Source organism: Gavia stellata, chromosome 9 (assembly GCF_030936135.1).
Source record: "Gavia stellata isolate bGavSte3 chromosome 9, bGavSte3.hap2, whole genome shotgun sequence".
Classification (NCBI taxonomy): Eukaryota; Metazoa; Chordata; class Aves; order Gaviiformes; family Gaviidae; genus Gavia; species Gavia stellata.
In genome coordinates, this window is record NC_082602.1 from 29,605,152 (window position 1) to 29,628,381 (window position 23,230).

The window sequence follows — 23,230 nt, forward strand, 5'->3', positions numbered from 1 at the left end:
TTTCCTGACAGTTGCCTATCTAGTATGGCCTTAAAAGCCTTTGACAGCAGGATTTCCCAGGGAGGCAGTGCAACCTATTGCCCTGATTAACCGTAATTGTTACGGTTAGAAAGTTTTTCCTAACGTCTAACCAATAAGAAAATTATTTCAGCGTTGTTCTAGGGGAGAAAAAAAGCCATCCAAAGTTGAGTGCCTCTGTGTGTGTGAAGAAGAGGGTCCCAAACGCTGAATATAGTAATCAGCTTTCACAGCAAGGATCGTTCTGTTAGACCCAGAAAGTATGTTGAGGAATTCTGGCTGAGATAAGGAAATAGGGGGAAAAAAAAATTCATCTTTCCTTTTCCCAATGCATGCGTTTGCCACTTCACCTACCCAAAAAAGCAACTTTGATGCCAAAAGAAGTGGGAAACCGGATGGGAACACTTTGTCTCCGGTGGATATTCTACGTAATATGACCCTCTTAGGAAATGCGCAGAGCCTGTTCTCTGTGGCGTGACCTCTTTTAAACTTTTCTTGGCTTGGAAAAGCAGCTTACAGGCTTGGTGTTCACTCGACAAAGCACATATGAGGATGTGTTTCAGTGAAGGGATGGCAAAGGAGGAGAAGTCAAGTCTTGTATCTGATGTCATATACTTCAGAAAAACATGTGAAGGCCCTCTGGAGTAATGAGTGTCTCTTGGAATTTCTTTGAGTTGTGTTTTTTTTTCTTAGTGATCTCTGAGAAAAATACATGTGGTGGGGAAAGAGCAAAGGGGGAGAGGGGTTATACTGTGGGTATATTGTAAATGGTTAGCAGTAGTCGGAGTGGAAAGATGCACCAAAGTAGGGGACTCCAAGCTGGTTCTCGGGTCTGTGCAGACAGGGCTGCCTTGCACTTCCCCTCAGCCATCCAGGAAGAGCAAATGGCATAAGTGTCTTAAAGACTTTTTTTTTTCTTTTTAAAGGCGCATCTGTTAGAACTGTTCTGTTATTTAAAGTGAAAAAGATGATGGATCTTGCCAGCTCTTGTAATCTCCACTGCAATTCTGGTGATATTCTGTGGTTCTCAAATCCTAGCACCCAGAATGAAGTGTTTTCTATCCCCCACATAAAACCAGGGTATGAGCCAGTGTAACCTACATATTTAAAAAGCGGAAAGGAGACGAACCTTCCTATGCAGGTGTTTGTTTGGTTTTTTAACTTATGTGCTGTCTGAGCTACTCTGGTGTATTTTATTTTTTTTTTGTGGTGCCTATGTCATAATGATTTGGACACATGGGTTTAACATCAGAAATGAAAAGTTTTAAAGAAATAAAAAGTTTTATGACTGCTTGATTGCACAGTCAACAATACAGCCTTCATTGTTTGGTCCTGATTCAGACTAAACTCCTTTGAACTTCACTGAAATTCCATCTTGGGAGTTTCTTGGGACAGCGGTAAGAAGGGACCTCGGATAGTTTTTGCTGCATATATGGGAGGGTGAGCAGTGAGGAGTTATTGATCCATTTTGAAAAAATGTGGTCATCTTGTACTCTGGGCATTGTTAACTAGTAGAGAATGCTGAATGAATTAGCTTCCTGAAGTGTCCTGCTCTCTAGGCACTTCACATACCAGTGTTGTTGCTGAGCTACATGAGCACCTGAAAACCAAGAGTGGATTTAGCTGTGCAGTACTCTGTGAAGGAATTAGGATTAGCTCCATTTTGTGGATGAGCAGTGCATGCTTCAGTTCCTCAAGGGATTTACCTGAGGTCATGCAAGCTGTCTGCAGACAGGTCTCCTGACTCTCACTTAAAGGTCTTGCCTGCTGCATAACCCTTTCCTGCTTTTGGAGAGAGCTGAAACGCTGGCCCCATTTGGTTGCTACTTCACCCTTCCCGAAAGCGCATGCAAACTCTGCAAGCTCCTGGCTAGCACAGCACTGGGAAAGTCAAGAAATCTGTGCTTCTGGTTTGCCATTTGGCTCTCCTGATGAGGAGACCCACTGCAGCCTCTCCCCAGGTGAATGGTTTGTGGTTAAAATTTTTGTTATTGTTGGTTTTTCTTGTTTTTTCATTATTATTATTATTTTTAACACCAGTGATTTTTGAAACCAACAAGGAGTGATCCCAGGATGGGATGCTGTATAGAAAATATCTGACCGTGAAGCAGTAATTTATCTTGCCTAAATTCATGAGGCTCTGTGAAGGACATAAGCACTATAAAACAACAGGGAAGGAGGGGTGTGATTGTGATTGTTATAATGCAGTGCCACTGCAGGCATTTCTGTAAGCTTGTGTGGTTGTTTTTTTAATATTGTTCTGGTAGTTGAGCAAATGGAAACCAGCTTCCACCAAACTAGAGGACTAGGTGTTTCAGCTCCTTCCCCTTTTTTTTTAATTATTTTTCTTTCCAAAACAAACCACGAACCTTTCAGTGTTTGGTTTGTTCACAGGTGGGATCCTAACCCTTTTCCTGCTGGGATAATACAGAGCAAGCAAGGGTAAGGCAGCTAATCCTCCCACAAATGTTAGTTTACTCAAGTACAGCTGTTCTTGGTTTGAGGAAATTAGAATTGTATCCATTTGTGTCATTGCTGACCCAGGCAGGGGTTGTAATGATCTTCTCCAGCTGATCAAGAGCTCACTAGGTGGAATGTCCTGTGCTTAATATAATGACTTTTTGAGCCCTGTTGGAAGCACTAGGAGTTTTGTAGTTGAGCTGAAAAAAGTCAAGCAATTTTCCTGTCTTATGGATACATTTTTGTCTTGCTTCCTGCCCAAGGAAGCGGTTTCCAAGTGGCTGGCTTCATGCATTTTCCCTGTTTGAGCAGTCTTACACCTCTTGGCCTTCACACATGCCCAGAGGAGAGAAAGAAAATGCAAGGAAAGTGTCAAGGGTAGTTAAAGGGAAAGGGCAAGACAGGGGGTTTGTTTTGGTGGTGGTGGTTCCTCACACCCACCCCCTCAACACCCTCGACACCCCCCATCCCCCTCACCCCCCCCCCGTGAAGTTTACATTGTTTTAATTTTCTAGGTGATAAACCCCACTCCTCTTTGGAAGAACTGTATTGACAATGAGTTTGTATTAGCACATCACACCAGTTAAGCAGAAACAAGGTGTGTTTTCACGCTCTCTGGTACCTCCTTTCAAAATCTCTTTTCTTTTCTGGTACCTCTGTATGTATGAGATCAGGACATGACTCATCTGCTGTCATAGTGCTGGGAGCTGTGCTTCTCTGTTCAGGTTCCCCTGCTGAGTAACATATATAGTTAACTTGAATTAAAACTGTTTGTCATTTAACATTAGCTAACTCCTAATAGTGTTAGGATCTCTTAAGTTCTACTTCCTAGTGCTTTTTTCCAAACATACATACAATAGTGACCTTGGCTGGTAATTCCTTTCTCCTGGGAAGTTTGAGGTTAAATTTAAAATAATTTTGCAAGGTGAAATTACATGTATTGCTTCCTGTGTTCCAGATGTATGCCCTCCATACCTGAAAGGTACAGAAGGTATTTGATGATTCCTTAAATATTTCTGACAGTGTGAAGACGTATTAGATGAAGAGCACATGCTTTCCTTCTGGCATAAAAGATTTTGTGTAAACAAGTATTCCAAATGGTCACATTCTTAGAATATTTTTTCATTAGGAATTACGGTTTTCTTCCATCGCGTGAGGAAACTGGGATATAGCTTCAGAAAAGAAATGTATGGGGTGGAAAAACTCTGTCCTATCTTAATGAATAGTAAAAATATCTTTTAGTAGCAATAGCTTATCTGTGTAATTTAAAAATTACATTAATGACAAAAATAACATCCAGTGCCAGATCAAAATGTATTCTTGATATCAGCATATTCCCTGCTCATTATTTTGAAAACAGGAAATATGTTTTCCCAAATAAGAAGTTCGTAGCATCCTTTACTCTTTCATTGATGGTCCATCTTACAAAGCAAGTGGTTGCTTCTTTTGATTGGTTAGTGGCGTTACTGGTTTAAAACCTGACTATATTTAGTAGGCACCAAAGTCCAGGGTCTCTTTCAGTAGTATTATGAAGAAACAGAGGCTCTGATTTGAGGTACTGTCTATGGCTTTATTGCTATGACACCCTGTGGACCCTGGGTCGCTTTTCTGCTGTAGCCAGTTGAGCGGTCCAGGGGCACTCTTGGGCTGCCTGGTGGGAAGCTGCCTAATATCTCAGGTTCTTCCAGCATCAGTGCAGGCAGGTAGCCTTCAAGGATCTCTGCAGATCCCTGCTAATTCATCTGTTTTCTGGTGTGCGCCATCTTTGATTTCTCCTTAAGAGGCTGCAAGGACTCAATGGTAGTAGATCCGAACTGGAGAGCTCTTCCCGTTGCCTGGCAGTTTTAGAGGCAGTTAAGGATTACGGGGTGAGAGCATCCCTGCTTCTCTGACTGCAGAAACTTTGCAGGAGCCTGAAATACCTCATCATTTCTTTTCAAAGGCATGGTGCTTAGCCAGGAAACCTCTGAACAGAATAATCAAGAATAGCTGGTGAGTTTGGAAAATCTTTGCTATCTTTGCCAGTGACCTAATTCTAGCAGTAAAGCTGTAAATCTGTAGGTTGCAGCAAAGCAGGTTGCTGCCTCCTCTTCAGCGAGACAGGTTTCTGATGAATGGCACAGCTGCTTTGCAGGCATGTTGGTGGCATGGAGGAGGATGCTGCATGGTTGGAGCAGCGTCACCAGACTTTGAGGCTATGAGAACACTGTATATCCCTAGAAGGATAATTATAATGGTATTAGTGAGAATGAGGGCACAGGACACCATTGGCTATTTAAAGAGCAGGTCTATTTTTAACCACCTTTTAACAAAGATGGAGTTTTCATTAGACTGGGCTAGTCGGGGTTTTGTAATTAACTGGCCTGGGTTACACGTTGAGGTTTATGGCTTGCTTTGTATGTTCCCTGATAGTCAAACGCAGGATTGTAACCGTATCTTACTGCCAGGGTAGCAAAACTGTGATGCTGGCGTGGTGGGCAGTGAGCATGATGGAAGAGTTGGTGCCAAATGATCTTGCGTGAGAGGTACCTAGATGTGGCCATATCGGCAGCAACTAGGCTGTGGTTTTAGGTCAGAAGGAGAATGTGATGTGGAGCATTTATGGCCTGTGATGGCTATAGGGTTTAGCATGCTGTTGTAAGCACAGCTCAGCCTAAAAGGGGTTTAGCTGATAACATTGTGTTTTGTGCTACAGTAAAGTTCAGTTAATTATATTCACTAGGGATTAAAATATTTTATGGCTAATGGCCAAGATCAATAACAGTAGATCCTCAATATATAATTTTAGAGGGGAATAACTTTGTTAAATAATAATAGACTCCACTCCAGAGCATCTGTTGCTATTTGACATCTCTTAACAACTGTCCAAATTGCTTTCAAAGAAAGGCAGAAACCCATAGAGGAGCTGGGAGGAGGTGAGAGAGACTGATGAACAGGCACTGAAGGCTCGGTGCTAGATCTGGGTGAAAATGAAGGGGCAAGAGAAAATGCCAGGCATTGATTGACTCCATTCCTCTGCTGGGCAGATGGCCACCTATGCTGCTCTCATCACCTTTTCATTGTGAAGCACAGGCTGTTATATTTGATCTTTTTCTACGAAGTTGAAGTAGTTTGTCTCATTGGTGCCTCTGAAGATCAAAGGGGTTAGGAAATGATGAGGAATCATGTTACCGAACAGCTGTGAGTTCATTCTGGAGGAGGCACCTTCCAAAATGGTATCATTTTTATTACTGTGAGCATCAGTATTCAAATGTTTTTGCCATTCCTTTAAGCATCCTAGTTTTGGAAGTCATGGTATTACAGATGGTCTCTCTTTTTTATTATTTTATTCATTTAAGTGAAGCTTCTGTATTCTAGCCCTCTAGATTAAAGAGAAAAACTTGAAGATATACAACAGATAGGACCCAAAGGCCAAGAAGTTACTGTGAGAATAAAAATAGCCCCAGAAATATCACTTCAGCTTCAGAATCATAATGTGGCTTTAGTCTAATTGTTTGGGACCTGCTTGATTTCTGAGTGCAGTCACAGGATCCTGTTTAGACCTCAGTGCTTTTGGCAGCTGTACTCTTGTTCCAAAGAGTTTGCAATACAGTGTTGGAGAGGAGGATAGAAACAAAAACATGGGTAAAATGAAGGATGAAGGCTAGTGATAAGAGTGGAGCAAACAGTCCAGCCTTTGCAGTGCTGGTCAGAGGTCAGAGTGAAAAGGAAGGTAATAAAGACTCAGTGCAAGATGAGAGCAGTCCTACTCCTGAAGTGCCCTCTGAGATGAGAGTAGGACCCTGAGTCTTCCAGACGTGTCCTGTTCACAGCCCTGTCTGCAGTGCTGTGGCCTTGAATCTGGGAAGTGGAAGCTCTCTCACTTGTCTGCATAACTCAAGGTGTTTGTAGGCCAACCCCTGCACCCATTGAACAACATGATTTACGCTTAATATCTGCAGAGTGGGGACAGACTGATCAGCCTTTGAGAGATACAGCCAAAAGTATCTATTATCCCTCCATATTGCAGCCCAGGAGACACCTGTCCTGCAGGAAAGCCAAATGTTTCAGCCAGATCCCCCATATTTCACCAAGGGATTGGAGACAGCCTGATTTCCCCTCCCTCCATCCCTCTCTTCCCCTTTTTTATTTTGGAAAGCCCTGAAGTAACTCATTTGCCTTCAAAATCATAAGGAAATTAGGAAAGCCTTCTCAATAATATTCAGTTTTATACCTAGAAGGATCTCGGGAATGGGAGAGACCTTGACAGTTGTGTGACGTGGGGAGAGCATGTCTCCCTCCAGACTGCAGTAGTAGGCTAGAAAGACCTGTGTTGGAACGGACCAGTAGTGGCAACAGACCACTTGGCACAAGGTTTGTTGGTCTTGCAGCCTCTGTTTGCCAAGAGCCTGAAGCTCTTCCAAAATTGAAATCAGTGATGAGTCTTCACATCTAAAGAGTTGGGTGGGTAGAAGTAATTTCTGTGTGCCTATGAGAGTGTGCTTGACCATATGCTAGCTCTGTGGTGGAAGGCCATGCAGGGCCGAGGGACAGTCAAGGCAGGGTTGTAGCACAGCCTCTTTCAAAGTTTACAATGGAGAGTGTGGGCAGTGTATTTTAAGTTAAAATCCTTGCATTATGCTTACCTTAAGGCTTGCAGCTTCTGTTGCAGATGTGGAGAAGGGTTTGTGTGCTACAAAACTGGCCATTTTTTCCAAGTATTTCAGTAGTTGGTAAGATGCTTCCTTTCCCAGTGTACCTTGTCTTGGTTTTGTTACTGAGGTGGCCTTTGGACAAAACGCTGCTGTTGCAGAGTCTGTCAATACATTGCTGTTTGTATTTCATTTCTGCTTATGGGCTTGAATCAGGATGCTGCTTTCTTGAGCACAGTACCACCAGTTATCTCCCTGCTATGCAGCTTGCCACCAGGCAGAAGTGCATTGATTTGTGTGACTTTGAAAAGCTGCATTGCCTTGTTTTTTTGTTTTTATTACTGTTATTTTTCTTACTATTGTTTAATCATGGGTCTTCTCATTTGTGGCTTGTTTTTCATCTGCCCTTGATTTGAGAATACAGTTGGGTGCGTGGTCATCTTTAACTTTTCCAGGCAGATCTGGTATGGTTAAGATCAGGCTGAAAATGTTGCCCATGGAACTTTTTTGTTCCTTTAAATACCTATTTATAATACGTTGTCAAGTCTTTTTATTGTTGGTCCTAAATTTTCATTTCTTTCTTTATTTTAAATGCTAGAAAGGCTTAAAAAATGCAAAGATCTAAAGGCTTTTTTTTTTCAATTACTTTTTCATGGTACATTTTATTAGCATTTGGAATACAAATACGCCTACATGCCAGGGAGCCATCAGTAGAAATTGACTGGAAACAGAAAGGCAAATGAGCAAGCATCTCCTTCAACTGGGAGCATGCGCAGGAAAATAAATAATCAGAGGAGAGACCTGATTTAAAATCAGAAAGCAAGGCTTGTTCTGAATGATTTCACAGCTCAGGTGGAGAATATTGACTTTTAACTGTATATTTCTGAGCCAGATTTCCTTCTAAAACATGTGTCTTGTCTCTGGTGTCCTGTGGAATTGGGGTGAGCGGGTGTGAGTGTGTTTATTGCAGGCTGGCTGGACGCCACCGCAGCTTTATTGCGCGTGGCTGGAGGGCTTGCAGCAATTGCATAACGCTCTGCAGCAGAGAAAGCACAGGCTCGGCCCCCAGTGCCCAGCTGCCTTGCCATTCCTGATCCAGGTGCTTGGCAAAACCTCTTCCTTCGCTGAAGACAAGTGTTCAGTAAAGCAGGGGGTAGATACCATTGCAGAGAGGGCCAGGCTGGGGGTTAGAGGCAAGAGTAAGGAAAAAACATCAAGTTGTATGATGGCTGTTAGAGATAAGCACGCCTCTGACCTGTGAATTGCTTTTAGAAGGAAACCATATTTTTCCCCATTTTCCTTTGCCCTGTGGTTTTTCCATGTGTTTCTCATTACTTTTATCTCAGAATCATTCTCGTCCAATGAATTATTGATGTGGGGTCACTTGCGTTTCTCCAGGAATTGCTTTCTTTTAGTGGTCCCTCCTGAATTTTTTAAGCAATCTGTTAGCTCTGAAATCCAAACAAAGTTGGTGGTTTCTAATTTCCAGGTTAAATTAGACTCGACTTTGAAAAGGTGTACAGGCAAGAGGAGGAGGGTAGAGGGGAAGGATGATAATGTCCTTTTCCATGTTAGGATCTTCTTCTGCTGGTTCTTTTGATGGTTCTTGTTTGGTTTCATTATGTTTTTTTAACATCTTGTGGAGATCAAGTGTCTAATTTAGCCTCAGTGGGACTTGAGGATATTCCTAATGTTAAGCACGTGCTTAAATCCAAGCCCTATAGACCTGCAGGCATACTACAAAAGTATTTGGGAAATGCATTTCTTTTCCCTCAGATGCTCCCTTCTTTCAACATACAAAAATCAGATTTCAGCATTTTGAAATGCTGCTGGAGGCGAGTTGGTCATTTCCTGCTGGGAGAGAGGCTTGATCTTTTAAAGATGGGAAGAGTGTGTGTGTGTGTGTGTGTCTGTGTGTGTGTGTTTTGCAGATGTTCAGGCCTTGATTTGGCAAAGTCTATCAGTAGTGTCTGTCTAGGGGATAGTGCTGAATCTGGTAAACTTGCCGCTTCAGAGCTGAGTATGCACGTGTGTTTGACTGACTCCTCAGCAGAGGAAGTTTCTTGTCTCAGTTTCCATCGCTTCTGCCCATGGTGGAAGCTGGGGGGAAAAAAAAAAACCAACACAAACCCAAAACCTGTCCTAGCAAAGAAGCTGCGGTCTCTCCAGGGATGTTTACATTCAGGGGTGGCTCCCTGACGGTTGTGCCCACAGCCATTGTTGCAACAATGGTCTTCCAGCCCCTGGCTGGCCCTCGCAAGGGGCTCCTTGGGCGTTGAAGGTAGGTAGGTTTCTAGACCCTGTGTAGCCCCTTTGTGACCAGCAGACACAAGGCTTGGAGCTGCCACCACAGGTCCCTCAGCTCTCTGGGGACTTCCCAGGCAGGGAAGAGGCTGGTGGCTTTGTGCCCAGCTTGCTGTGGTGCAGAGTGGTGGGGCAGGTTGATTCCTACCCAAACCTCTCAAAAATGACCTCGGAGGAGAGAGGGAAGGAAATGAGGAATTTTTTTTGCACCCACACCTTTTTCTTGCACTGCAGTGTTGAGCCAGGCAAAAGGGAGCCCAGTTCCTGCAGTGGGATTTGGGTGCGTGTTGTACAGTGAGACAGCTGAAGCTATGAGCAAAAAGCATGCATAAATAAACGCTTCCTCCCTGTGCTTTATATAATCGGAGCGGATGATGTCATTGGGAGCCGGAGAGGAGAGCAGGCTGTGAAGTTACAGCCCTCTGCAGCCAGGCAGAGCCAAGTGCAAGGAGAGGCTGCATGGAGCAAGGGCCAAGCTCCTCTATGATGGAGGCTCAGGACAGAGGGCCTGGGAGCTCAGGCTTGGAGGGGAGCTGGTGGGGTTGAATTAGATAATGCAAATACAGTCAGAAGTTCTCACACAGGCACACAGTGAAAGGAGGAGAACAGCATGGGTCCAGCAGGCAGCAGTAGGGCTGCCATTTCACAGGCTGGCAGCCCCCTCTTCCACATGCAGCCACCTATAGCTTGTTGCAGATCAGCTGGCAGGGCTGTGGGGCTGCTGGGCTTGTCACTCTTCTGCTTCAGTCTCCTGGCCTGTCTGTTTAGGGGCTGGCATAGCTTTTCCCATAGCAGCTCCTGGCAGAGAGCAGAGGGCATCCTCACACTGCTTACCTTCCATGTCCAAGAGGGACTTGCTTCTAGGCTTCTCCTGGCACTGCATGGGGGAGGAAGCAGCAAAGGCAGAGGGGCTTTATCCCAGCCAGAGTTGCTAGGTGGAACAGGGTAAAAGGTTGTGCTCAGCTCTTTGGGACAGAAAGGTGCATGTCAGTCTCTGGTTTTCCAAAGCCTCTCGGTTGCTTCACTCCATTTCTGGCCACCCTGATGTCCCATGTGGGAATCTCAAACAGGATTCTCTCCCCTCTCTGGGCTGAGCAGGAGGGGGCACCGGGCTGATCTCTTGGGAAAGAGGAGAGCCCCCTTCTTTCAAGTCCTCTATGCATTCCCTTTTCAGCACATCTAGCACCTACTGCATGCTCAAGATGCTCTGAGAGCCTTATTTTTTACAAGGCCACTTAGGCAGGAGAAAGGGCTCCAGTTTCTCCCATCTCCCTTGCAGCTAGAGTGCAAAGGCTTCAGCCTTGGCTGAAGCTGGAATTCTCCTTCTGTCATCCTCTGTCTTCCCCAGCATCAAGGCAGTGAGAGGCAGCAGCCCTTCGCTCCAAGCCCGAGTTGTTTCTCTGTTATATAACAATATGGGCATTTAGACTTGTTTTTCCAGATATTGGCAGATGCGTCAAATATTGGCATAAGCCAGTGGTTTACATGGAAAGCCGTCTGGCTCTGTCTGGAGCCTGCACAATGCTGGTATTTTCATTGAATACAAGAGCCTGCAGCGTTGTCAAAGCCACGTTGCAACAGAGTCCAGGTAAACAAGCGGAGAAGACATTTGTATTTTGGCCTGACCTGTGGGATTACAGCTGCCCAGGTCCAGCTCCAGGAGTAGATAAGAAAGATTAATAGGTTTGTGATTGCTTTTTCTCTGAAATGGTCTTTTAGCTAAGTTTGCTGCGATGCTTTTGAGCTCTGGAGTTTTATTTCTGGGTTTTACTGAAGCCACCCATCAGTGCATCAGACTTGCCTGTGTGCTCCAAGGGTTAAGAACCCATTGTGGTCCGCTCGGGCTGTTGGAAGTTGAGAGGCGTCAGGGACTGTGACCAGGTCAGATTTTAAAAGTAAAAAGGCAAGGTATTGAACACCACAGAGGGGAGAGAGCTGGGGAAGCTGTTTGATTTGATCTGTCTGAAGGAAAGCAACGCACTTGCATGCCAGGACGGTTTGTGGGCTTTGTTCTTCTTCGCTATCCCAGCTGCGTCGGGCCAGGGAGCTCCCAAGCAGCTCCACCAGTGTTGTCCCCAGCATGGGAGGTGACTGCTGGGGCTGAAGGGTCTGGCTGTCCCTGCTCTGCACCAGCCTGCACACCAAGGCCGGCCCGCTGCTGTGTGCTAATGTAAAGCCCTGTGCATTTGCCTTGGTTAGGCTGTGGTTGGAGATACAAATGCACTTCCATTTGCAGTGGTGTCAAAACCCAGTGTGGCTCAGCTCTTGAGTGCAAAACAAGGGGAAAATCCACCAGCAGCACAAAAGTGATTGCTTTGGTCAAACCTCTTCCAAACCTGCCTTGGCTCAGCCAACACCACCTGCCCCTGCAGTGTGCTTGTTGCCTGAGCCATGCTGTGCACCATCATGAGCTTATCAGCTCACACTCACACCCTCTGTCGCAGGCAGGTGTCCCCTCCTGATGCCTGCTGTGCGGGTAGAGGCCCTCACCCCTGCTGTGGACCACAGCCTTTGGTGGACAGCCAGCAGAGCCGCTGGCAGGAGTGGCTTCTCTGAAAACCGTCTGGGTGAGCCTGGGCCAATCTTCTGGGCTTTGAGAGCCCATGTGGGGATCCAGAACTGGGGGAATGTCCCCTTTGGGGCTACATGTGCTGGGGAAGTAAGTCTCTGCCAGCTTTCCCAGAGTCCTCATGAGGACAGACCCTCTGACTGCTTTGTCGTCTCCCTGCCCTTGTCGGGGCCCACAGAGCACAGTAACCTTCGATCCACCGTGGTCCTGGGGCACAGTGGGAAGTGTTTCAGTGTCCGGGGGTTTATTATGTGGCTGGATCTTTGCATATAGCTTTCAGGTGCTTAACATGGTTAATGTCATTAAGTCTGCACATAACATAGCTTTTGACGTGGCAGATCACAGTGCCATCCTTTTAACCGCTGTCTCAGCAGTCCAGCCAGTGCTCACTCATGCCCAAAGCTGATCGCTGGTTCCAGGAATCGCAGTTCCTGATGCAGCACCTTCCCCGGTTCCTGGTAAAACCTCCAGTGCAAAGACTCAGCCCAAAGCTCAGGCTGTAGATGTGTTGTCTATTTCTCTCTGTGTTCAGGAGTGGACTGTGATACGTTTAACACTGGCTAGATGTAGATTCACCAAACTTTTTGTTTTCTGTTGCACAAATAATTTGTTTTTCACTATGGGCTGGAAGCTGCCCAAGTAGCAAGTCCCCTGTTAGGTGGAACTGGCCCTGCTCCTCAGCCCCCAGACCTGTGCACACATATTTTGCTCTACTCGAGTTGCATTTTTTAACTTGGGCTGATCCTGTAGGTGAAGTGTATGGCTGGTGCTCATACTCATGCTGTGAAGAGACATGTGCTGCTCTATGCTGCAGCGTGATAGCTGTGCTCTGACAGCTCTGACTTGGTGACTTGCCTCTGTGTCTGTGGCATAGCCAAAAGTGGGTTCAAAACCCAGAATGTCTTTAACCACAAGAACCTCGTCCTCTTCCTTTCTCTAGCTGCAAGAAGTCAGTGTGGAGTCTCCCATGGGTTGATATGAACTATAGCGCCTGTGTGAACCAGCAATGCTTTTTCATTGCTCGCCCTACAAGTCACCATGGGACATTGGGCAAACACCTATAGTGGGTGCACACAACTCCTGCTGATCAAACTCTAAGTTGAAAATGGGCTTCCAGGTAGAAAAAATCCCCCATGTCAGCCATATGGGGTTAATGTCAGTGGGGTTTGCCCTAGAGCAAGCTGAGAAGTAAAAGATGAGATTGATGTGATTACTATTTTTTCAGTTTGATTTTTGGATTATGATTTCCCTTTCCCCACCCCTCCAGTTGTTAATATTTAATGAAAAACTTGTTCTTCAAGGCCCTTGCTGGTCATATGCAGCCCTGTGGCTGTTCTTGAGACAGAATGATGGACCCTTTGTAAAGAGATTTATAATAGAAACAGTGAGGAGCTCACAGCTACAGCACCACTAGTGAACACTCCCCTGTGCTGACAGTTCATCAGCAAAACCCCTGACCCTTCCACCCTTAATCATCCTTGCTTGTCACTGACATAATTGCCTGATTACAGACTCCTTTCCCCCACCCCTTTCAAACTGGGCGCAATAGTGAATTTGAAAAACAAATTAAAATGAACTGTCCATGCTCTTTTTTCTTTTTTTTTTTTTCCCCTTCCCCTGCATTGAGATGGATCAGGCTAAGATTCAGTTTCTTTGTGCATGAGCAGGGGCTGGGATAGGCTTTCAGGACTCTTTTGCACCAGTGTTTCTCGCATGTGAATGGTGGAGCTGATGTCATTGTGTTATTGATTGGGATGACAAGTTTGGACATAAATCATTAATGTCTGGGAAAGAGAGAAGGAGGAGAAAAAGGCAACCCACACTTGATAGTTTTCCATAAATCTGCTGTTCATTCCTGCATATGTGATACAGAGGAGGAGACAGTGGGAACCGTTATCCTGTGCAGCCTGAGGACGATGTGCTTTGCCACTGCTGTCTGAACCATTTTCTCCAGAACATGTTTCCATATTCTGCAGAAAACGGCTCATATCATCAGCAACACTGTCGTGCTTGAGCCTGTCATTGTAGATGTGAGCCAAGGTCAGAAGACTGCCCAGGGGAAGGTCTTGGGTTCTCTTGTTCTCACAGACCTTGCACCCCAGCAGCATTTCAGACCTGGGCCCAGGAAGGAGTAAGAGTGCAGTTCTTGGGAACTACCATCCCTCTAGCTCCTTAAACTGCCAGCAGGGATTGTTTAGGTATTTTGGGCTGACCATTTTTCTCATTGATCTTCTTACTTTTGTGCAAAAAGACAGTGCTTAAATTAGTTCATAGCAAATGTCCCCAAGCCAGCAGTGCACAAGTGTGCAGGGGGTAGCAGTCATTCAAAACTGCTTTCACAAAAGTTCTTCTCAGCAAAACAGACAGCAAAAACCTGAGAGAGAGGAAACCAACAAGGCTCTTGTACTATTTGCCTGTGTGCCTTGCCCCTGCACAAAGTTCATCCAGATGGGTCATATTATCAGTTCAGACAGCAAGAAAATAAACAGTGTCTGTCAGAGGTTAGCAATAATGCAAGTATTGGTGAGCAGCTGATGTTTGTAGTGTAAATCATTTAGTGGTGGTCTGTCCTGGTACCTGTGGGGAATCTTGTGATGTGTGGAAAGAGGGAAACATGAAAACTTCCTTGTAGGAGGGAAGTAGAGAAGGAAATTACATTCCCTTTCTGAAAGCATAGCTCTAATCCTCCTCTTCTCCCCTTGCAGCCGAGCTCACCTCCGCCTGTGTCTAGAACGCTTAAAAGTTCTGATACCGCTAGGACCAGACTGCACCAGGCACACAACGCTTGGGCTGCTCAACAAAGCCAAAGCACATATCAAGGTAAGAGCTGCTTTTCCCAGCTACTTTCAGTCTGGGCTGTTGGGAAGTGCAATTCAATCGCTCATTCTTGCTGCCTAGAGGTAACTCTGTTGAAGGAAACCAACACCTTTTTTCAAAGAAAAAAAAAAAAGGCAATCCTTGCCCCCTTGATTAATCATTTGTCATTGCTACAAGCCACATTGTTAGAATAGTCCATAATGAACTCCATTAACTATGGAAATGATTGATTTGGAAAGCAGGGGTCTTGTTCTGTATTGTGATCGTTCGTTGACAGCTGCATTTCTTCAAAGAAAAACATACCTACCGTTGAATGACTGCATTTTGATGGGAAATGCAGCTTTTCTTCTGATGTGCTAGTGAGTTTCCACTGCCGAAGCATTAGCGTGAACCACAAGAGCGTGAGACAGGGTTGGCTTGCTGGGGTTTCATGTGTGAACCTGCCAGCTAGCCCAGCACTCTTCTGGATTCACTTTTGGCAAAGTGAAGCATGAAAAGAAAATGCAGCATTGTCAGTATCTGGAAGAGGCTGAAATACTTTGTCACAGGTCAGGATAGCGGGAGGGAGGATGGGTGGTGAAGGAGAAAAAGCATTGCCGAAGGGACAGAGTTAGCCTGAAATGACTCCTCCTTATGCAATGTGCTTGTTGTAGGAAACAAAGAACAGTGCCCTGGTAGATTTCCCAGCTGTGATCAAAGAAATCTGTAGTAGGTTATGTAAATCGCTTACTGAATAGAAAACTGTTTCTGAGAAATCCTACTAAACCATGCAGCAAGGAACACAGAACTCCCAGGGCACGTTTTTATGTCACAGTGGATCATAACAAACCATGAATTGGTTTGATTAAGGGAATTGAGGCCCCTTCGTGGACAGATTTGGTAATGCAAGTGGCTGAACCCATGTGGAATGACCCACAAACTGCTACAATTCAAATCGTTTCCCCTGGAAAGGCTCAGTCCTCAGAGACTTCTTATAGTAATGTGTATGATTTATCAGGACTTGGGAGATGGAAAAGATGTGAGGAGATGGCATTGTTCTTGGAGACTGCAAGGCAGCTTGGTTCAGGACTCTCTTGCAGTTTAAATCCTTCTGGGATCTGGGAAGGTCTAAGCAAAGCAGATGGCTGAGCAGTGGAGGTGGGAGGGAAGGAGCAAAGGATGAAATTAATTATTGAGTCGTATTTGATCATGTCAGAAACTTGAAGAGGCTGAGAGGAGAAGCCAACACCAGCTTGAGAACCTGGAACGGGAACAAAGATTCCTAAAGAGAAGACTGGAACAACTACAGGGTCCTCAGGAGATAGAGCGAATACGAATGGACAGCATTGGATCTACCATTTCCTCAGATCGCTCAGACTCAGAGCGAGGTGGGTGTCACTGAATTAGCACTGAATCCCCAGGACTCTGCGAAGCAAGGGCATGGGAATAATCCATTTCTTGTCTCTCAGCTATCCCCTTCTTATGGCCTTTGGTATTTAGGCTACTGATTTTGCTCGCACACATGCACATACATACACACAGATGCACACACACTTATATATTGTCGTGGTTTAAGCCCAGCTGGCAACTAAGCACCACACAGCCGCTCACTCACTCCCCCCAGGTGGGGTGGGGGAGAGAACCAGAAGAGTAAAAGTGAGAAAACTCGTGGGCTGAGATAAAAACAGTTTAATAGGTAGAGCAAAAGAACACTGCGCGGAGAAGCAAAGCGAAAGAAGGAATTAATTCACCACTTCCCGTCGGCAGGCAGGTGTTCAGCTATCTGCAGGGAAGCAGGGCTCTATCACGCGTAGCGGTTGCTCGGGAAGACAAACGCCATTACTCCGAATGTCCCCACCTTTCTTCTTCCTCCCCCGGCTTTATATACTGAGCATGATGTCATATGGTATGGAATATCCCTTTGATCAGTTGGGGTCAGCTGTCCCGGCTGTGTTCCCTCCCAACTTCCCGTGCACCCCCAGCCCACTCGCTGGTGGGGTGGGGTGAGGAGCAGAAAAGGCCTTGGTGCTGTGTGAGCCCTGCTCAGCAGTAACTAAAACATTCCTGCTTTATCAACATTGTTTCCAGCCCAAATCCAAAACACAGCCCCATACAATCCAAAACACAGCCCCATACTAGCTGCTATGAAGAAAGTTAACCCCATCCCAGCCAAAACCAGCACATTCTCCACCCCTTATTCCATACCATTTACATCATGCTCAGGTCTCACACCATCCAAAACGTTCTCATTCCCTATCATCGCCCTTCCCATCTTTTGATATAGTACACAGATATCCTTCCCTTAGTCTATGGACCACCCCGGTGAAATATTTGTAAAATGTCCATAAATGTCCATTGAGTTCATGTAGTCCATAACTTTGGGCTCCATCTGTTATGGTGGTCACTCAGGAGAGAAGAGGTGTTGTATTGCATGGAGTTATTGGGCACCACAGCTAGTTCAGGTCGGGTCACTGCTGCACTTGCACTGCTTCTTGTAAGGCTTGTCCTCAATTGGTTCAGGTGGTTCCTGCTATAGTAGTTCCTGTAACATATAACTCAAATCATGGATTAGTTTCACCCAGAATTAAATTACCTTGAGGTACACACTGGACTTCCCCATTCTTCTGCATTACCCACCAAGTGCACTCAGGTCCTTGAGCAAAAACAACCCCGCGAATAGGTTTACCTTTTCCTGAGGAAGGAATAACCCAGACTGTTTTTCCCAGCAAGTTCCTTATATGTACTACGGGAATCTTATCTCCTTCCACAGTGCGCAGGGGTTTTGATTGGGCAGGGCCAGGTCGACTGGCAGAGCCTCTAGTGTTAACTAGCCAAGTGGCTTCTGCTAAATGTGTATCCCAATGCTTAAATGTCCCAGCACCCATTGCTTTCAGTGTAGTTTTTAATATTGCGTTGTATCGTTCAATTTTCCCGGAGGCTGGTGCATGGTAGGGGATGTGATACACCCAGTCAATGCCATGCTCCTTGGCCCAGGTGTTAATGAGGTTGTTTCGGAAATGAGTCCCGTTGTCTGATTCAATTCTTTCAGGGGTGCCGTGTCGCCATAAAATTTGCTTTTCAAGGCCCAAGATAGTGTTCCGGGCAGTGGCATGGGTCACGGGGTATGTTTCCATCCATCCGGTAGTTGCTTCCACCATTGTAAGCACATGCTGCTTCCCGTGGCGGGTTCGTGGTAGTGTGATATAATCAACCTGCCAGGCTTCCCCGTATTGATATTTCAGCCATCGTCCTCTATACCAAAAAGGCTTCAGCCGCTTAGCTTGTTTGATTATGGCACATGTTTCACATTCATGGATAACCTGTGCAATGGCATCAATAGTCAAGTCCACCCCTCGATCACGAGCCCATTTGTATGTTGCATCCCTTCCTAAATGTCCTGATGTGTCATGGGCCCATCGAGCTATAAATAGCTCACCCTTATGTTCCCAATCCAGATCCACCTGAGCCACTTCAATTCTAGCAGCTTGGTCCACCCGCTCATTGTTTCGATGTTCTTCAGTGGCACGACTCTTGGGTATATGAGCATCTACATGACGTACTTTTACAACCAGGTTCTCTACCCGAGCAGCAATATCTTGCCATAATTCAGCAGCCCAGATGGGCTTACCTCTGCGCTGCCAGTTGCTCTGCTTCCATTGCTGTAGCCACCCCCACAGGGCATTTGCCACCATCCATGACTCCGTATAGAGATAAAGTACTGGCCATTTCCCTCGTTCAGCAACATCTAAAGCCAGCTGAATGGCTTTCAGTACCAACTACTTCCGAAGCAGCTCGAATTCCTTCATATGCTGCTAATATTTCTTTTTCAGTTGGAGTGTAACGGGCTTCAGCCCAGAGACCAAACACCAGATTATCCAGCTCAAGGTCAGCGTTTTGAAAACAAATCTTCCAGGCAAAATGTCACTAATTACTGCAGAGCAGAGCATACTGAAAAAGCGCAGGCCAATCTTTAACAGATATAGCAAAAAGAAGATCATGGTGCAAATTAAACAGACTAATGTTGACCTATAACTTTTAAAGGATAGAAGTTCTGTTGAATCTGTTATTATCTCAAACCCTTCGAGCCCCACGTTGGGCGCCAAAAAGGACTGTCGTGGTTTAAGCCCAGCTGGCAACTAATCACCACACAGCCGCTCACTCACTCCCCCCAGGTGGGGTGGGGGAGAGAACCAGAAGAGTAAAAGTGAGAAAACTCGTGGGCTGAGATAAAAACAGTTTAATAGGTAGAGCAAAAGAACACTGCGCGGAGAAGCAAAGCGAAAGAAGGAATTAATTCACCACTTCCCGTCGGCAGGCAGGTGTTCAGCTATCTGCAGGGAAGCAGGGCTCTATCACGCGTAGCGGTTGCTCGGGAAGACAAACGCCATTACTCCGAATGTCCCCACCTTTCTTCTTCCTCCCCCGGCTTTATATACTGAGCATGATGTCATATGGTATGGAATATCCCTTTGATCAGTTGGGGTCAGCTGTCCTGGCTGTGTTCCCTCCCAACTTCCCGTGCACCCCCAGCCCACTCGCTGGTGGGGTGGGGTGAGGAGCAGAAAAGGCCTTGGTGCTGTGTGAGCCCTGCTCAGCAGTAACTAAAACATTCCTGCTTTATCAACATTGTTTCCAGCCCAAATCCAAAACACAGCCCCATACAATCCAAAACACAGCCCCATACTAGCTGCTATGAAGAAAGTTAACCCCATCCCAGCCAAAACCAGCACATATATATATGAAGAGTTTAGTATTTTGCATGAGTTCTAATTAAGTCTGGAAGGAGTGTTGTTATTGTCAACTTGAGCTGATTTCTGTGGCATTTAAAGTGACCTGTTTCTCTGAAAAGCTCTCTAAAATGCCAAAGCATTAGTTAGGAAAAATAATGTGATCACAAGATGGTATCTAAATACCTGATGGTAAAGTTGAGATATCCATTGTGCTCTTTGGTCTACTGAATCTCTCGGCAACACAAAGAGGAAAATCTAAGAAGATATTAGTGGGCCTGGAGCGGACATTGCAAAGCAACATCCAGCTCCTCATTGTGTGTTTGGGCCATGGTATAACCTCGGTACCATGGTATAACCAAGCAAACAGAACCAAGCAAATTGCCTCTTAAAATTCCTGGAGTCATTCTACACAACCCCCCCTCTTTTTTTCCAAGCTTCCCATAGAGTTCATCTCCTCAGTTAAAACTGGATAGAGATGAACTGAATGGCTAACTGACTTCAGATAACTTTCTTTTTTTAAATATCTCTGCTGTGGAGAGATACTTAGGCACAGTAGGTGTTTTGATATTTACTGGCAGACCCAAAGATGCTGTATAGTTTTGGTGTTAGTCTGTAGTTTAAAAAAAAATCCTTTTGGAAAATTCCTAAATGGCATGGGAACCAAGATATCTGATTAACTAGATCTCTGCTTTCTAGGTCTGTCTTAAAAATCAGCTTTATGTTCTAAAGTCCACTGAGCATCTCTGAGAGTAACCCAGATCCCCACAGTAATGCATTGTAGTGCCTTATATGAGTAGTCCTGGCTTTGGCAATGTGATATCAAGCAAGTAGCATGTTTCAGGGTAACTTCATGCTCAGTTTTCTCTGTTGCCCTGTGTTTTTTCTTTTTGTTTCCAACACTGGGGTAGTAGAGCGCCAAAGAAAGAGGTAGTGCAGTAAGTTCAGTGTATGGGATGGCCCACCTATGCTGATAGTGTGGCCTGTATGCAAGAGGAGTCAACCCCCTTTGCCAAGTCGCTAAGAAAAACTCCAAGCTGATATCTAGTCTTTTTATAAATCATGTCCACAGCCTGTCCCATTCCAGGGAGAACACTGAAAGTCTTCCTGCCAGACTGCTGCTTCATCCCTGACTAGGGGAGTCCCAGCAGCTCGCTGGGTTGAAGGGAGCCGTTGGGTCTGTGGTGCTAACCTGTGTGTGTTTCTCTCATTTTTCTTTTTAGAAGAGATTGAAGTGGATGTTGAAAGCACAGAGTTCTCCCATGGAGAAGTGGACAATATCAGCACAACCAGCATCAGTGACATTGATGATCACAGCAGCTTGCAGAGTATTGGGAGTGACGAGGGTTACTCCAGCGCCAGTGTCAAGCTCTCTTTTGCTTCCTAGAACCAAGTGAGACAACAGCGCAGGGCGAATGATTTCACTGGGGTGATCAAACTGGGTCCTAGATGCCAGTATCCTCTTTCAGAAATGACATGTTGACTGCTAGTCCTGGAGAGACCTGTATATAAAGCTTTTTGGGTAAAGGAAGCCTCCACAGAAACCCACACGTGTTCATTTGGTCATGTTACCAATCCCAATTCTTGCTGGCAAAAAGTTAGACCAAACCCTAGCCCCTTTGAAGTCAGTGAAATCCGTTTGTTTCTGTGGGACCTGGATCTAGACCTTAGTGATGAAACACTTTGTTTTGAATTTATTTGTTTGAAAGAGGATACTAGAGACTCATCCCTCTCTGTCATGAGATCTGAGAAATGTCAGAATTTCTTATATTGCATTCAGGTTGAACAACCTAGTTTAGGCCCTTCTGAAGAGCTTTTGTGGTCCTAAAAGGACCGTGTCCTACAGTTTATCACAATCCAATGCTGTCATAATGTACTAGGAAATCTAAAAAGGCTTACGTAGCCTAGGAGTAACAACGATGATAATGATTAAGGTCTCATTTTGTACCCACAGAGAGAGGGGCAGCAAAGAGAGATGTTCAGGAGAGAACACCATCCAGCTCAGCTTTCTGTTGGACATCATTTAAAAAGCAAGTACCTCTGATGCGTGCCTAAAGCAAGAGGTACACACTTGTAATCTACCAGCACATCATGGGCTGTGTCATGCCTCAGGCTATGACACCGACAGCAGATCTCCCGGTAGATACGTGCTCATACGCAGGCACACAACCAGCTGAGGACAGAAAGAAACCAGCACATATGAGAGGTGATATGCCAGAAAGTCATGCCGAGATACTGAGCCACTATGACCTTTTTATTTGAAGAGATTTTTTGATAAACATTTGTAAATGTGTTGGGAGGGAAAACACCCCAAGTCTGATGCGTCTTTTTAGAGCTTGTCCGTATGAAACCTTAGATGTCTTTTATATGAATTTATGCCATGAAAAGATCTCTGTTTTGATGAAGCACTTGACCCAATGAAATGCAAAGATGCTTTTTGCCATGCACACAACGGATGAAGGCTGTGCTAGCTGGAAGAGGCCAGGTTTGGTGGGGGTTTCTTCGATTTTCTTTTTAGAATCATTCCCTTTGCTGACTTTGGAAGTTCCAGTCCAGTAGTTAACCTAGTTAAGCTCAGCACGTCTCTCATGTTAATGTAATGTTTTGACTGCACGTCCTGTTCCCAAGGGCCTTGCCATCTTATCTGTGCAGGTGCTGTTAAGAGCTATTATAGCGAATCTTTTCTAATTTTCTCAGAGACGAGCATTCTAACCTGCACTTTGAGGGCTTTGCTTTTTTTATTTTTGTCTTTTTAATGGCCAGGATTATTTTGTTTTCCAAGTTTTAAAAACCTTAATAGAATCCTCACCTATGGCATTGTTTGAAACTTTGTATATCCTTAAGTAATTTAACTACCCCTCATTACTAAGAAAAAAAGAGGAAAAAATGCTTTATAAAATTCATAACTTATTGCTGATTTGAATGGGTTGTTAATTTCAGTCCTTTAGCTTTTATTTTATTGTTTTAGGTAGGGATGGGCAAAAAGAGATAAAATAAAATAAAAAAATAAAGACAACCATATTTAGCAGTGCAGTGGAATTGTGTTTAAATGTTAGCATATGGTCCCCATTAAAGTAGCACTTTAACACCATTAAACATTTCTGTATCTGAAATGAGTTGTGTTCTTCCATCTTGGTCATTCGTATCACTTTAGCTGACTCTTTGTTCTTCTTATGCCCTTCGATCCTGTGATGAGAAGATCCTGTGCAAGTCTGCTGTAGATTTTTGCTTTATCATAAGTTGCCTGTGTTTAATTATTCTGATGTTTCCCCCACTCACCTCCAGAATGTGTCATCCCCTGCAAGAGGCACAACACACAGTAATCTTTCCATGGCTGTAATGAATGATTTCTGCTTGTTTTGGGTTTTTTAAATTAATTTGCTTACTAAGTCTGGATCAGGTTGCTGCTGTTAAATCTGTTTTCATTTGTGTGTATATAATCCAGTGGCTCAGTACATCTGTTCTTCCTTCTGGGAGGTGACCTGGCAGGAGCAGGAGTCTGCCACAGACTGAACTGAGCTCTAGGTTAACAAATGGGTCCCGGGGGTGTTCAAAGAAGAAATGCTGCTTGGATTTATGTTTGGGGTCCATGTAATCTCTGGATGACACAAGGTTTGGGGCAGTCTTCTGAGTGGTGAAAAGTGGGAAACTTTAGCTCTAGCAAGGCCTGTTTTATTTATTCATTATTATTCTCCTTGAAAGTGTTGACCACGAGCAGCCCTGGT

At 45.0% G+C, this 23,230-nt stretch overlaps 1 protein-coding gene across 1 annotated transcript in view; it reads left to right on the top strand.

Moving 5' to 3' along the window:
- MXI1 (MAX interactor 1, dimerization protein) overlaps nt 1-22,664 on the top strand; it is a 51,982-nt gene extending 29,318 nt beyond the window's left edge. Inside the window, exons 4-6 of the mRNA XM_059821078.1 lie at nt 14,688-14,802; nt 15,995-16,166; nt 20,729-22,664. Of these exons, the coding sequence (XP_059677061.1) occupies nt 14,688-14,802; nt 15,995-16,166; nt 20,729-20,892 (451 nt within the window). The 3' untranslated portion in view covers nt 20,893-22,664. The remainder of the gene's footprint in view (nt 1-14,687; nt 14,803-15,994; nt 16,167-20,728) is intronic.
- The last annotated feature ends 566 nt before the right edge of the window (nt 22,665-23,230 follow it).